This window comes from Tamandua tetradactyla, chromosome 6 (genome assembly GCF_023851605.1).
Source record: "Tamandua tetradactyla isolate mTamTet1 chromosome 6, mTamTet1.pri, whole genome shotgun sequence".
NCBI lineage: Eukaryota > Metazoa > Chordata > Mammalia > Pilosa > Myrmecophagidae > Tamandua > Tamandua tetradactyla.
Window position 1 is genome coordinate 21,074,742 of NC_135332.1, and position 16,902 is coordinate 21,091,643.

The window sequence follows — 16,902 nt, forward strand, 5'->3', positions numbered from 1 at the left end:
AGTTGAGAGGTTATCCTGGAGGTTATTCTCATGCATTAAATAGATAACACCTTGTTAGTCAAGATGTAGTGGAAAGGCGAAAGGGAACTGCCTGAAAATGTAAAGCTATGTTCCAGTAGCCATGTTTCTTGAAGGTGATAGTATAATGATATAACTTTCACAATGTGACCGTGTGATTGTGAAAACCTTGTGTCTGATGCTCCTTTTATCTACCTTATCAACAGACGAGTAAAACATATGGAATAAAGATGAATAATAGGGGGAATAAATGTTAAAATAAATTTAGAGTGAAATGCTGGTGATCAGTGAGGGGGAGGGGTGGGGGTATGGTATGTATGAATTTTTTTCTGTTTTCTTTTTATTCCTTTTTCTGAACAGATGCAAATGTTCCAAGAAACGATCATGATGATGAATACACAACTGTGTGATGATATTGTGAATTACCGATTATATATGTAGAACAGAATGATCAAAAACTACGAATGTTTGCGTTTATTTGGTGTTTTTTGGTATTTTAAGAAAAATTTAAAAATTAATTAAAAAAAAAACTCGGTGGCGTGGGGGCAGGAGGATTCAAGATGGCAACTGGGCCTTGTCTTCTATCCTTGCATCCTAAAAATAGGCCTGGGAAGGAGGGAGAGTGACAGGCTATGTGCTAAATTGATGAACATAATGAACAGCTATAGGGAGAACTGCAAACATGAGGCCAGAGATCCAGTGTGGCACAGATGGGTGAAAAACAGAGGGAGTAAGAGACATACTAAACTCATGGGAATGGAGTGGAGGCCAGAGAGAAGAAATGGATGATGTATTTCTGACCTCAGTAAAAAACAGTAGGGATGAGGGACCTCAGTTGCTTGAACAACAACCAGAGGACTCAACTGGCTTTAATCCAGCTGCCAACAAATTTTTGATTTACCTGATTAGCAAGTTCATCTCTTAAAAGGTAGGGCAGTGGGCGGGCCACGGTGGCTCAGCAGGTAAGAATGCTTGCCTGCCAAGCCCGAGGACCCAGGTTCGATTATTCCTGGTACCTGCCCATGTTAAAAAAAAAAAAGGTAGGGCAGTAATTCTTAACTGGAGGCAATTTTGCCCCGCTAGGGACATTTGGCAATATCTGGAGACATTTTTGGTTGTCACACTTGGGGTGGGAGGTGCTACTGTCATTTAATGGGTAGAAGCCATGGATGCTGCTAAACAGCCTATAATGCTCAGGACAGCCCCAAAATGTCAATACCACTGAAGGGAAGAAACCCTGAGGTAGATGAACTACCCAAGAACTGCTACTCAATACCTAATTCTCCCCTAAATTGGATCAATTATCTATGTTAGCCTCAGTTCCCCTAAAAACAAAGATTGAGATGAAGACTTTGGTGCAGGTAGTTTATTTGGGAAGTGAGCCCAGGGAGCATGAATGAGGTACACTGAAAGTGAAACAGAGAAGCTGGGAAAGTCAATATAAGGATGAGTTATCAAGTTGGCCACCACTATGTGACTGGTGTTTGATCCTTTGGAATTGAGCTGTAAGAAATGCCTCTCAGATTAGCCAGAAACAAAAGGACAAATACTATATGGTCTCATTGATATGAACTAACATTAATGAGTGAACTTGGAGAATTTCAGTTAAGAACACTGGTTATCAGGAGATAGAAATAGGGTAGAGATTGGATAATTGGAACTGAAGGGATACAGTTTGTGCAACAGAACTGATTGTAAAAATTCAGAAATGGATAGCACAATACTTCCTGATTGTAGCACAATACTGTAAGTACACTGAATGTGAGAATGATAGAAGGAGGAGGGGCTGGGGGCCTATATGAAACCAGAAGGAAAGACAGATGATAAAGACTGAGAGGGTATAATCTAGGAATGTCTACAGTGTACAATATTAGTGACTAAATGTGCAAATTAAAAAATGTTTTTGCATGAGGAAGAACAAAGGAATGTCAATATTGCAGGGTGTTGAAAATAGATGGTTATTCATATTTTAAAATTTCAACTTCTGTGTGAGACCAAAGCAAGAAATGTTTATTTGGTACAAAATTTATACTTTGACTAGTGCATTTTCTAATTTAACTTATATAGACAGTTTAATTGAACACCATAAGTACATGGAACCTTGAATAGGGCAGGAGACTTTGTAGGTTTGTCCAAGTTACTGTGATGCCCTGATAAATTCCAGAATGATATGAAAAGTGAATAAAGAGTATTTCCAAAGTCCCCTTGAGGGAATGGGGAGAAAGGGGGAAAGTTTAACTTCCCCATTTGGAGAATTCCTGATATTCTCCAAGCAGTGGGGACAACCAAATCAATAGGCCGAGCCCTCAATCTTGGGGTTTGTTCCTATGAAATGTAACCCCACAAAGGATAGGCTAAGCCTCCTTAAAATTAGACCTAAGAGTCACCCCCAGAGAACCTCTTTTATTGCTCAGATGTGGCCTCTCTCTCTCTAAGCCAACTCGGCAAGTGAACTCGCTGTCCTCCCACTCTCTACATGGGACATGACTCCCAGGGGTGTAAACCCTCCCTGGCAACATGGGACAGAAATTCTAGAATGAGCTGGGAGTCAGTATCAAGGGATTGAGAAAACCTTCTCGACTGAAAGGGGGAAGAGAGAAATGAGACCAAAAAAATCTCTCAGTGGCTAAGAGATTTCAAACAGAGTCAAGAGATTATCCTGGAGGTTATTCTTATGCATTATACAGATATCCCCTTTTTAGTTTATGGTGTATTAGAGTGGCTAGAGGGAAGTACCTGAAACTACAGAGCCGTGTTCCAGTAGCCATGTTTCTTAAAGATGATTGTATAATAATATAGCTTTTGCAATGTGACTATGTGATTGTGAAAACCTTGTGTCTGATGTTCCTTTTATCTATGGTATGGATAGATAATTTAAAAAAATGGATAAAAAAACAAATAATAGGGGGAGCAAAAGTTAAAATAAATTGAGTAGACTGAAATGCTGGTGGTTAGTGAAAGGGAGTAGTAAGGGGTATGGCATGTATGAGTTTTTTCTTTCTTTTGCTAGAGAGATGCAAATGTTAAAAAAAATAATCATGGTGATGAATAACAACTATGTGATGATATTGTGAGCCATTGATTGTAACCATGTCAAGAATGTTTATCAAGACTGTCTGTATATATCTATTGTCTATAATAACAATATTACTATAAAAAAAAAAAAAGAAATGCCTTTCAGAACTGACATCCAGGGGAAACATTCATCCTCAAAGCCCATATTGAGTTGGTCAAGGGTAGCTCCACAGGCCCACATTTCTGGGTCACACCTGTATGAAAGCCAGAGTCCCATGGGTACCCCCAGTGTAGCATCAGAGAAATCCCAGGAAGCAAGAGATATCAGGGACAGACCCAAAAAAGGCACCACCACATTACATCTGCATGAAGGTGGCTGAAACCTGCATACTTAGTCACCACTACATCAACTACACTCTAAGACAGAGGCAAGGGGATGAGGCACCATGCTCTTTGAAGATGAACTGATATAATAGGATATTTTACTTAGATGCAAGACATGGTGGTAGGCCAACAGCTGTCTCCAAATATCTGAAGGGCTATGACATATAGAGATTCAACTTGTTTCATATAGCTCTAAAAGTCAATGTAATAAAGAGTCAACAGAAGTGAAGATGTAATGGGCTGTTTCAGGAGGGGTTATTTCCTGTCACCAGAGATAATTCATGTGTAGGTCAAGCCAAACTCGTAGAAGGAACCCTGGTATGGCAGGGAAGTGGGATGAGATGACCTCTTGGTTCTTTTTGACAATGAGATTTCACAACTATGTGTTGGAGGCAAAATCAGTGCTAGCTACCTGCCCTTTCCCTCTGTGCTTCCCAGGCCCACAGGACAGCTGCCTGAACCAGTTGCTCAGGAGTAGTCTAATTGGGCAGAGAGGATTTGCATGCTTCTACATGTTCAGGATTTGCATATGAGTCAAAGCCATGTCTACTATACCACACAGATAGAAAAATACAAAACATTCAAAACTCCCCCAAAGATGTTAAGTACCATTAGCAGTTTTGGACTCTGATAGTAACTAAATAAACCAGGTTATCCAGACCTTTGAGGAGAAACTTAGTCTCTAAAATTTGATGTCATCCCTTTGCCACTCAATAAAAAAAAAGGGTGTAGGGTGGGCAACAGTGGCTCAGTGGCAAAATTCTCACCTGCCATGGCAGAGACCTGGGTTCGATTCCCGGAGCCTGCCCACGCTGGGGATGGGGTGGGGAGGAGAAGGTGCATACACTAAGTCCCTTTTTTACACTCCGTTTTAAAATAGTTTCTTAGCTGAGAACCAGAAAAACCTAGCATAAGACTTACTAAACTTTTGAACTAAGAGATGGCTTCTAGTTCAAATGGTTGGGAGAACTTCAGGCATCTGACAGACTGCTTTTAAGGATAATTACCTGAAAATTTACACATGAACAGTAGGTTAGCATTTGTTTAAAAAGGGGGGGGGGGTGGTAAACATCCATATCTACTTATATATGCATTAAATATCTCTGGACAGATACACAAGAAATAAAAATGGTTGTCTACAGGAAGGGAACTAGGTGTTAGGGGACAGAAATGAGGGGTGACTTTTTACCATATATCTTTTTATTCTCTTTGAATTTTGAACCATATAGATATATAGCTTATTCAAATTAAAATAATTGAACCTACTGGGCTGGTTTGAAGCTATTATATACCTACAAAGCCACGTCCTTTAATTCTCATTCAATATTACTGGGTGGGACTTTTTTGATTATTTCCATGGAGATGTGACCCACCCAATTTGGGGTACTAACTTTTGATTAAATGGTTTCCATGCAGATGTATTTCTACCATTCAAGGTGGGGTTGCTTACTGGAGACCTTTAAGAGAGAACCATTTTGGAAAAAGTTTTAGAGCCACCAGAACCATCAGAATGGACAGAGCCCCAGGCAAGCCATTGAAGAAGCCTGGAGAGAAAGCCAGCAGATGTTGCCATGTGCCTTTCCAGCTGAGACAGAAATCCTGAACATCAATGGCCTTCTGGAACTAAGGTGTCTCTACCTGGATGCCTTAATTCAGACATTTTTATAGGCTTGTCTTAATTTGAACATCTTCACAGCTTTAGAACTAGAAACTAAATTCCCCTCTTTAAAAGTTGTTCCAGTTCTAATATATTGCATTTTGGCAGCTTACAAACTAAAACACCTACAATCAAGGAGAAAAATTGTTTCCACATAAGAACTAATGGATTATTTTATACATTCCATACAATACAATAAACCAAGAAATCACATAAACAATTCAAGTTCCAATCTACACAAGTGAAACCATCACACAGTTAAATATCTTAGAAAGTTAAGAGCTATCCTTAAGTTCCGTCATAGTCAACTAACTTATGAAGAAAATTAAAAAAAAGAAGACTAACTTATGGAAAGCTGTCAGGAAAAAAAAGGGGCATCCAAAACTGCTTGTGGCTGAGATGTTTGGAACCGCCACAAACAACAAATCCATTCTTCAAACAACAACCATTTGCTAATTTCATGAAGAGTCTAAATTATTCAACTACAAGGTCCTAGAATATAGCCAGTTTCCTGCCACCAATCATGGAAATTCTGTAAAATTAGTTTTGTTATGAATAGAAGACTGACGACAAAAAGGCATTTTAACTTGGTGTTTGAATGTGACAACTCTGAATAGGGTGGGCAAAAAGACTCCTACCCCAGAATGATGAAGTAAAATGTCAAAATAATTTGGGCTCCCCCAGGTACCTACTATCTTCCAGCTGTGGAACTAAACATTTTACAAAAATAATCTCACTTAAGCCCAGTGATTCAGCCCAGTTGATATTATCTCCATTTCACAGATAAGGAAATTAAGGCAGAAAAAATTACTTAATTATCCAGGTTTTCACAGCGGAGCTGTAGTTTAAACCTACAATTTCTTGTTTTATTAGAGATATGTAATTGCGATGATTTGGTCAAAATGGCAAGTGCCAAAGATAAATCAACACCCCGAGTATCAAAAAGACTATTGTCTACAGTGGATCGAAACACAAGATATAAAAATCAGTGAGTCTCCATAGAAGTTGCCAGGGTATCAAGGCACTTCTATGAAAATTGATAAAGGGAAAGAATTAAGCATTGTCCTATCTTTCCTGTACTAACTATATTTCAGGGAAGCTAAACATTTGATGAAGGAGTTCTTTGTTTAGAAAGACTTCAGCTAATGCAAAAGTAATGACAGATCTAAAAAAATCACCTTTTTATAACTCCTAATGAAATAACAGATCTAGGCAATAGATCAATGGATGCTTAAAACCAATAGGTGAAAGGTTAATAGAGACCTTTATTTTGGGAAAATTAGGCTAATACCATCTGAGGCTATGACTCAATCTCAATATCATTAAAGAGTGGCAATCACACTTCAGTGTTAGGATGTGATGCAACAGGAAGTTCCCAGCACCACTTACAAAGTATTCTTGCCCTCCAAATGAACCAGAAATCTAACCTAAACTCTAGAACGAAAAACCATTTTACAGGAAACCCACAGACAGACAAACAAGTTAAATGACACCACAATAAAGCAATAAAATGCAGAATGGGGATATACATCTAACAAAAATATGGTAAGGAAAAAGACGGGGGTGGGAGAGCTGTTGCAAAATAAGAGACTAATTTTAGAACCACATATACTCTTTGAAACAAATGGAAGAAAGGGTTATTTGATTTGGAACTGAAATTTTCTGTAGTGCATAATCTAATTCAAGCTATCTGTATAGCTCATTTGAAAACTGAAACACAGGGAGCACAAAATGAGAAAGAGGTCCTTTAATCCTGTATAGTTTACTGTAATGCCTGGAAACATCCTAGAGTATATTAACCAGATAATCAAAAAGTATTGGCCAAGTCCCCTGAGGGAGGGGAGAAAGACTATGGAACTACTAAATTCTACCATCAGGGAATCCCCTGATACTGTGTCAAACTTTAGGGACACCCAAATCAATAGGCCATGCCCTCGATCATGAGGGCTTATTCTTGTGAAGCTTATGTAGGTAGGGGAGAAGCTTAAACTACCTTTAGGCATGCCTAAGAGTTACTCCTGGAGGACCTCTGTTGTTGCTCAGATGTGGTCTCAGTCTCTCTAAGCCCAACTCTGCAAGTGAAATGATTGCCCTCTCCCCTACATGGGACATGACATCCAGGGGTAAAAGTCTCCCTGGTGACATGGGAAAGGACTCCAGGGATGACTTCAGACCTGGCACTGTGGGATCAACAATTAGATCCTGACCAAATGGGGGAAAAGAAGTGTAATTAATAAAGTATCAGTGGCAGAGAGAGTTCAAATAGAGTCGAGAGGCTACTCTGGACGTTGCTCTTATGCAAGCTTCAGGTAGACCTTGCTACCTATCATAACCTGCCAACCCCCAACTAGGACCATTCCAGCCAATCCTAAAGAACACCTAGGGCAATTTATAAGATTCCACAAGGGTTCCAGACACTTGAGTAACTTTCCAGAAACCTACAACCTCCAGATGGGTTATATGGAGGATCTCCTGGTCCAGATAAATCCTAAAACCTAGCCCAGCCTCTTCAGAACATCAGATAGTTCCTTCTCCCTACCCAATATGAACATCAGATAGTTCCATCTCCCTACCCCATATTAGTGACAGACCCTTCCAATATCAAAAATTTAGAACTGCCATATTCCAAACAACCCCAATGAGTGGTATGGAAAGATCAAAGGTGATGTTAGAATTATACATAGAAGATAGAATTTAACAAATGAATATGAATGCTGAATCATTAAATTGATATCTCTTTTAGTCTCCAGTATTTTAGAATAGCTAGAAATAAAACCCTAAAATTGTGAAATCGTAACCCATGTTAAAGTCTGAAACGTGTTCTACAACTAATGGTAGTGCTGTGTTTGGAAATTTATAGTTTTTTTTGTATATATGTTATTGTTCACAAAAAAAAAGAAGGAAAAAAAAGTTGTTTGTGATGATAAAAAAGTATTTAAGCCCTCTAGCCTCCTATATTCTGGAGCAGTTGGACGGAAAAATATGAGAGGATCATATGGTAGCTCATGGCAAACTCTTGGGATCTTTCCTGTAACCACTTTTTGAAGAGCGCTTTGAAAACTATTGCTTTTTTATTTCTTTGCTTTGTATACATGTTATACCATACAATAAAAAGTTTAAAAAAAATAAATAAGAGACTAAAGAGACATAGCCAAATGCAATGTGTGAACTCTGATCCTGGTAGAAACAAATCAAATGTAGAAAGGACACATTTGATATAATTGGGGAAATTTGAGTAAGGACTAGATGAAAGATATGAAATAATTATTATTAATTTTGTAGGTGGTAAATGACATGGAGATTATGTTAAAAAACAAAACACAAAAGGCTTTCTCAGTTAGAAATGCACACTAAAGAATGTACAAGTGAAAAGGCATCAAGTCTGGGACTTTCTTTAATATACTCTAGGCAAAAATTGGGTGAAATGTTCATTATGTTACCAGCTCTTTGTGTTCAATTTTCCATTAAAAAGAGTGAAAAAAAAAAGAGATAAATGTTCTATTTTGATGAAAGACAATCCAAAATCTGTAGGCTGAGGAAAAAAACTGCAAATACAGTGAAGTGCCACAGGGAACAGCTAAAACAACACTGTAAAATATAAAGGGACAGCAGACTTGGGTTTTTCGTTGCCACGTTTCTAAAAAACTTCCCAATTATGAGGGTGCCATCAGAAGAGAGGGAAGGACTGACAGTCCAAATAAAGCAGAGTAGTACAAGGTACCACTCCAAGCATCCATCTTTAGATACATGAATATAAATATTTCCAAAGCTACAAACTGAATAATTTTTACCTTGGGTGTTCTGGAAATAATGTCGCCACAAAGGTCTGATTTTGTCCTGGCCACCAACATCCCAGACTGTGAAGCTGATATTTTTATACTCTACTGTCTCCACATTGAACCCTAAATTAAGAAGATAAGAGAAAAATATTAATTAACACTTTACTGGTTGAACAATCCAAAATAATTTCATTAAAATTTGGATAATATTCTTAATTTACAAAGTAGCTTGCTAGTCAAAGATCTACTGCTTACAAATCAGAATGTGTTAGTCAGCTTGTTCTCCAATTCATCTCAAAACCTCTCTGTGCTCTCCAATCTCCAACCATACACCCCACCTCTTACCCTCAGCAGAAGACCTTATAGGGTACTTCAGGGCAAACAAGCCATTCGCTGGAACCAACCTCCACTCTCTACCACACAATCTAGAAACCCACCTAGTTCTACAATCCACACTTTCCTCTCTCCCTCTTTAATAGGAGGAAGCAACAATCTAATGGCAATTCCTTCTACTTACACGCTGAATTCACACAAATCATCTGGAACTTTTGGGGTTCCAGACTATTGCTGTTCTCTATATTATTGCTATTCTCTCCCCTTATCCAAGTATCTTCAACCTTTCCTCCCCAGGACGGTTAAATCATCTCCACCTTTCAAAAAATTCCTTTCTTGACCTCATATCCTCATTTGCTACCACTCTCTATTTGTCCCTTTAAAGTCAAACTTCTCTAAGAAGTTTAGCTGCATTCATTATGCCTACTGTCACCTCACACCCGACAGGACCTAATATTTTTGTTCCACTATCTTATGCAGCAAGTTTCATCAAAGTCAGCAATGATCACTGTGACAATATATATAACAAATGTGTTTTTTTCCCTTACTAGACTGGCAAATTCTCAGGAGAAATGAACATTTTATAGTTGATGGCACAACCTTTTTTGGTGAGTACTTTGGCAACATGTGCCCACATTTTAAACATACATTTGTTTTAACACAGCAATCCGTCCTACAGGAATTAATGCAAGGAGATAAAGGATATGTTTGCAAAAATGTTAAGCAAAGATATTTACTGCAGCCTCATTTACAAGAGCCAACAACTGCAAATAACTTGACCACCATATTAATGGCTATAATGAAATACCACCAAATCATTGGAATTTTACATAAATGTTATTATTTAAGTTATTATTTCAGCCCCAAAACTAGTGGCTTAGAATAATGAGTTTTCCCCTCACAATTTTGTAGGTTGCCTAGATTTACTCATGTAGGTGCTATCTAATAGTCTGCCCTGAGCTGGGTCCTCTCTCCAGGTGGCCCTTCATTCCCAGTATTGACTAGTCTTCCTCACCTGACAGAGGCAGTGTTCCAAGAGAGCGAGTCCCAAGGCACAAGCACTTATCAAATCTTTGCTTGAATTACTGTTGCCTCATTGGCCAAAGCAAGCCATGTGACCAAGTCAGCATGTTCATGGATACGGGGGGGTTATGAGTTTTTGGGGGCCATTGGTTTCACAGTCTACCACAAGATTTATATTCAATTCATTCACCATATAATACTGGACACCTATCAGTAATGCGTCAGGCATTCTGCGAGGCACTGGGGACAATGGTAAACAACAGACATGATTCCTGCCGTTAATTACACTGTCATGAGTAAAAAAGACAAGGTCCAAGTAATTACTAAGATTGCTATGGGAACTTATGAGAAGGGAAAACTGGTACACAGGGTCAGGAAAGGTGCCGCTGACAAATATTGTTTAAACGGAGACCAAAAGAATGGGCTGGCATTAGCTAGATAAAGGGGGGAGGGGGCCAAGGAAGAAGGCAGGAAAGCAGTCCACCAGAGGAAATGACATAGAAAGAGGTCCAAATATATTGTCTAATGCAAAGTAAGTGAGCTAGGCATACATACGATTTTATAAAAAATATCCACCAAAATCTTAATTGCTGAGTGTTTCTTTTAAACTACTTTATGTTTTTCTGTAAAAAATTATAGAAGCATACATTTTATAATTAAAGAAAACCAATCATACTATTTTCATTTTATATTAATACATCTTTAAAAATTGTGGGTATGAATACTCTCCATCTGGCATCCTCCTTCAAATGTTGCAAAATCTGAAGCCACTGAAGTTGAAAGGCAAGGCCAGCACTTTATCTTTCAGTTCCTGTGCCTAATCCAACATTCAGAATGCTACTGACATTTATTTACCATCCTGTAGCGTCTAGCCTCTCTCAGAAGTTTGATTCTAAAAGCAGTGATTAAATTCTGTCAAAATTGTCTTTGCAAACCCTTTTAATAGCCCACAAAACACAGTGCCAGCTTGCAGTAAAACCAATGCAGCCAGATTTTCCTCCAGCACTGGAAAAAAAAACCAATTTATTTAGTTGGACACCAGTTCAAGTGGTTGACTTGAGTCAGAGTGAAGAAAAAACATTCATACTGCATCTTTAAACACTAGAATCACACTTGGTGCGGAGAGAAGCTTCCACTAAGAGAGGCCAACTTGAACGGAGACTGACTTGGGCAACAGGAGATTCCCAGCTTCCACCTGGGCACACACTGGGACACATGCCAAAGGGAATGGAGGGCAAAACTGCCCATATTGCTTTAACTTTTATTATCTTTTTCTTTTTTGCCAAGATGATAGGGTTAAACTTGCTTAACCTAAATTAGTTCATAAGCCTTCTCTGTACACCTAGGAATGTGCTAGAGATGCTGGGGACATTAGGATATATATATATATATATATATATATATATAAAACCTAGTTTTTGTCCTCAAAGAGTTTACACTCTTGGGGCCGACAAGATTTTCAAATGGAAACCTCCAATAACATCAGAAGCACGTGAAAGTATAACGCACTAAAACGGCCTTGCCATGGGTTATTAACATACCTATTGTAGGGATAGTAGTCACGATCTCTCCCAACTTCAGTTTATACAGGATGGTGGTTTTTCCAGCTGCATCCAAACCCACCATAAGAATCCGCATCTCTTTTTTCCCAAACAGACTTTTAAACAGCTTTTCAAAAACGTTCCCCATTGTAACTCAATTCTTTTACCTGAATGAAAGTAAAGGTAAATCAAGTAATTATTCTTTGCAGAATGATAGAACCAACATACATAAAATATAAGTCTCTATTAGAGATTACTCTTAGCAAAAGTTAGGTAGTTTTAAGTACTACTTGGCCAACAAAGAGTAGTGCTCCTTGTTTTCGGAGGAAAATTCAACTCAGTCTTTTCCTGCCTTGCCAGGCACTCTTTTCCATCATGGCATCCATGTGGGGTGCAGAAGTATAACTTCAATGCTCAGCTTTACTGCCAAGATGGTGGTAGGCTTTCGTCATCTTACGTACAGAAGCAATGCCACAACAAAACCACACTTTAAACTCACTTAAAATGAGAAATTACAAAGCAGGAAATCAGATTATTTTACACAATGCAAAAGTAAGTCCGTAAGGAAGGCTAAATAACAATATCCCTTAGAAATTCAATAGTTGCCTTTGGCTAGCAGATAATACACCAATACCCAGAAAAGAACATAAGATATTTCAGAGGTGAAGAAACAGAACAATGAGAAACTGTACTGCTAACAAGGGAAAAAAAAAACCCAATTAGGCAAAGAGTCAAGAGGATATCATAAATCTAGTCTTCTATTGGGTTGACCATCACCTTACTAGCAACCAGTTTTTTAAGCTTTTTATTGAAATGTAATTTACATATAGATACAAAAATTCAATAATTGTAAAGTTCGATGAATTTTCCTGAACCAGACACCTATGTAACCAGATCAAGAGATGATTACTGGCAAGATCTGGTGCCCCCTCCCAGTCACTACACCCCAAAGGGGAATCACAGCATTGACTTCTTAAGAGCATACACGTTAAATATTTTGCTTTTCAGTAGACTGCACGGAGGATTATACACAGGAAGGGAAAAAGTAAAGAAGGGAATAGTAAATTAGGTTTGTAGAAATTTACTTCACAGTTTGTTTTTTTTCCTTTTAACAAATTATGCTACTTGAAGTGAGCCTGACTTCCTAACTAAAAACTAAAAGGTAGTAGTGTCTCCACCCCTCTCGCCCAGCTCTTGAAAGCCCACTGACAGAGATTGTTCAAAAATAAAGACATAAATATCCTTGGTCCAGAGACTACAATTCTACTTTTAAACTGCAAATCAAGGAAAGCTCTACTCCTGAGCAGGGCTGGGGGAAGATGCAGCAAGGACAGCCAATCTTCCATTCATCCCGAACCTAGTGATCTCAGAGGGGAGGAGGCCACAAAATTCCAGAGGCCCCACCTATGAAATTCAAGTTTCCCACAATAGTTTGACGCCATGGATTGTGCCCAAGCACAAATCATTCCAACCTACCACTCGAGTACACCAAAACTGGATTTATTCTGAACGTAAACGAGATCGGAAAGAATGACAAATGTTTTAATCATTCATCGAAAGTTCATACAGAAGTGTACTAACAAGTCCAACGCAATGCAGCACTCAAAGTCTTGTTGGGTGACAGAACTACAGATTCCATTTCTTTGTTTCCGAGAAAACACAAATCTCACCGATGAATGAGGAAAACAGTAAGGAATATGTCGGGGAAGGGATGGCATTTCCTTCCCACTAAGAAGTCACTAGCGGCAAATACTTGTGTCCAATTACCCCTCCAAGCCACACTCAAGACACCTCCGATGTCCTTTTCGCTTCTCGCTTCCTCTTCTACCTACATATCTTCCAGAGGCGCCCTCAGTCCAGACCCCTTTATGCTGCCGGAGACCCTCTGGCGTAAGACGTGGCGGACCAAGGGATCTCCTTGGCACGCTCAAAGCACCAAATGTCCATCATTGAGAAAACGGCGCGAGCTCAAGGGCACTGGCGAGAACACTAGAGAGGGCGGAGAGGGGACAGCGGGCCCAACGCCTCTCCGCAGACCACTGTTGATCTCCCGTTTCCCACCCGCTGGCGGTGCGGAAATCCAGCCAGGCCTGGAGTGTTGCCGCTCTTTCTCCCCAACCCGAGACTCACCTGTCTCCAGCAACTAGGCTAGCGGTACAGCTGCCTCTAGAATTTCGGCTCCCCTCAGCAAAATGGCGACTGGCGTGGAGGCGGGAACAGCAAACAACCAATCGCCCACCGCCCTCTGGAGCTTTTGGTCCAATGAACTCGAAGTTCCGTGAGTGACAACACATCCTGACCAATGCAAAGGACAATAAGGGGCTGGTGGAACGAGCCCCGCCTCCCGCGACCTAGGCGACGGCACGAAGCTCTGGAAATGCCGGGTCTATCTTCCAATGACAGCTCTCCGCGTTCCGGCGAGACCTGCCCATACGCCCCACCCTAAGACCGAGCTCAACCAATCATAAAAGTAAAAGGCGGGTTCCGATTTGCTCCACCAATCAGCCAGGATAAATCCCGGGGATTGCATTAGCCCCGGGAGCATCGGGACCAATCGGGTGGGGGTATGTGGGCGTGGCCTAATCATTGTGCTATTTAAGGAAATTGGCCGCGGTTGCACTAAAAGTAGAAACTAGTTTGTAGTGGTGTGTTTTTTGTTTTATTTTTTTTTTTGGGTGCATGGTCTGGGAGTCGAACCCCAGTCTCTCGCATGGAAGGCGAGCATTCCACCACTGAACTATCCGTTGCCCTGGCATTTTACGTAGGAAATTCCCAGACAAGAACACAGGAATTAGGCATAATGAAGTTTTCCTATTCAGTCTGAAGATGGACTGCCGTCCTGCCCCTGAACAAATTTCCAGCAGTTGGAGGAGATACTTTCTCCTTCAGAGAAATGTTCTCAGTAACTCAGCCCGGGAAACGCTAACTTGAATAGCTAAAAAGGCTACATATGTGGTACATAACTGACATAATCAGAATACAACCTCTATGGAACCCTTAATGTCCCAGAAACTGTGTCAAGGACCTTACCTTCATAACTATAAATGCCCGGTGAGTTAGAAACTGTTAGGATCCCTAATTTTCAGACAGGAAAAACGAAATAAATGGCCTGGCAAGTATTGAAGCCTAGATCCATCTTACAGCTTTTTTTTTTTTAATAGACATTTTAAAGCAGCTTTAGTTTTACAGAAAAATTGCGCAGAAAGTACAGATTTCCTCTATACCCTTATTCCCCTCCCCAGTTTCTCCTAGTATTAAAATTTTGCGTTAGTGTGGTACATTTGTTAGAATTGATAAAGCAATATTAATACATAATTGTTACTAACTGAAAAGCAGAGCTTACATTAGGGGTCACTGTTTGGTATGGTTCTATGGATTTTAACAAATGGTAATATCAGGTATCCATCATTGTAGTATCTTCCAGGAAAAGTTCAACGTCCTAAAAAGTCCCCTGTGCTCAACCTATTCATCACTCCCTCTCTCCCCCTCCCAACTCCCGACAACCCCTGATCTTTTACTGTCTCTAGATTTGCTTTTTCCAGAATGTCCTATAGTTGTAATCATAGCATATAGCATGTCATTTCAGACAGACTTTTTTCACTTAATGTACATTTAAGTTTCCTCCATCTCTTTTTTTGTGACTTGATAGCTCATTTCTTTTCTTTTTTTTTTTTTTTTTTTTGCTACATAGCTTATTTCTTTTTACCACAGTTTGTTTATCCATTCATCTATTAAGAGACATCTTGATTGCTTTCAATTTCTGGCAATTATGAATAAAGCCACTATAAACATTTCTGTGTAGGTTTTTGTGTGTATTTATTTTCAATTCATTTGGATAAATACCTAAGCATACAATTTCTGGATCCTATGGTAAGCTTAAGTTTAGCTTTGTAAGAACCTTCCAAACTGTCTTCCAAAGTGGCTGTTCCATTTTGCATTCCCAACAGCAATGAATGGGAGTTCCTGTTGTTCCACAATCTCCTCAGCATGTGGTATTGTCAGTGCTTTGTATTTTAGCCAGTCTAATAGGGGTATAGTTGTATTTCATCGTAGTTTTGCTTTTCATTTCCCTAATAGCATATGATGTTATGTTGAGCATTTTTTCATATGCTTACTTGCCATTTGTATATTTTGATGAGGAATCTGTTCAGATCTTTTGCCCATTTTTAAATTGGATTGTTTTCTTGTTGCGTTTTAAGAGTTCTTTGTATATTTTGCATACAAGTCCATTATCAGGTGTGTTCTGCAAATATTTTCTCCCAGTCCGTGACTTGTCTTTCATTCTCTTAAGTGTCGTTTGCAGAGCAGAAGTTTTTCACTTTAATGAAGTCCAACTTATCAATTTTTCTTTTGTTGTTCATGCTTTTGGTGTTATAAAGCCATTGTCATTTCCATCATCACCAGGTTTTCTTGAAGATGTTATCTTCTAGTTTTGCATTTTACAGTTAGGTCTGTGATTCATTTTGGGTTAAATTTTCTGAAAATTTGGAGGTAGATGGAATTGGTCTGTGTCTAGACTTTTTTTTTTTTTTCATGTGAATATCTAGTTTCAGCACTATTTGTTGAAGACTATCCTTTCTCCATTAAAGTGCCTTTGCTCCTTTGTCAAAGATCAGTTGACTATATTTGTGTGGGTCTATTTCTGGGCTCTCTATTTTGTTCCATTTATCTATTTATCTATTCTTTAGTTTTTTTTAACAAGTACTTTGTCTCCTCTGATTGCATATATGAGGGTAAATGTGAGTATATAAAAATTAAAGTATATTTTTTCTAATTATAAAAACTTATTCATAGTTTTTTCATAGGTATTTTCTAAACTACATGGAATAAAAGATGCCCCCTCCCCAAAGACAGAGAGAAAGAGGGAAAGAGAGAGAGGGAGAGAGAGGAAAAAAGAAAGGAAAGGAATAAAATCACCCATTATCCTAATATCCAGAAGAAATCACTATACCATTTTAATTTCTTTTTTTTCCAGCCATTTTTCTACATACACTTTACATGGTTCAGCTTCTGAAAAAAATACAAGTTTGTCTCAATTTTTCCACCTTCCATTTTAATTTGAGCATTTTCCACATTATTTAACATTTTTCTTAAACATCATTTTTGTTGTCTGTGTGATATTCCATCACATGACTGTACCCTAATGTATTTA

The 16,902-nt window shown here is 39.0% G+C and overlaps 1 protein-coding gene across 2 annotated transcripts in view; it reads right to left on the reverse strand.

Moving 5' to 3' along the window:
- Positions 1–14,053, reverse strand: part of LOC143687252 (ADP-ribosylation factor 2) — a 31,241-nt gene extending 17,188 nt beyond the window's left edge. The window contains exons 1-3 of one of the 2 annotated variants that reach the window (XM_077164049.1): positions 13,881–14,042; positions 11,751–11,917; positions 8,866–8,976 (exon numbers count right to left, since the gene is read on the reverse strand). In XM_077164049.1, the coding sequence (XP_077020164.1) occupies positions 8,866–8,976; positions 11,751–11,898 (259 nt within the window). In that variant the 5' untranslated portion in view covers positions 11,899–11,917; positions 13,881–14,042. Of the gene's footprint in view, positions 1–8,865; positions 8,977–11,750; positions 11,918–13,880 lie in introns of both variants that reach the window. The other variant, XM_077164051.1, reaches the window with a different exon arrangement.
- Positions 14,054–16,902: the final 2,849 nt, after the last annotated feature.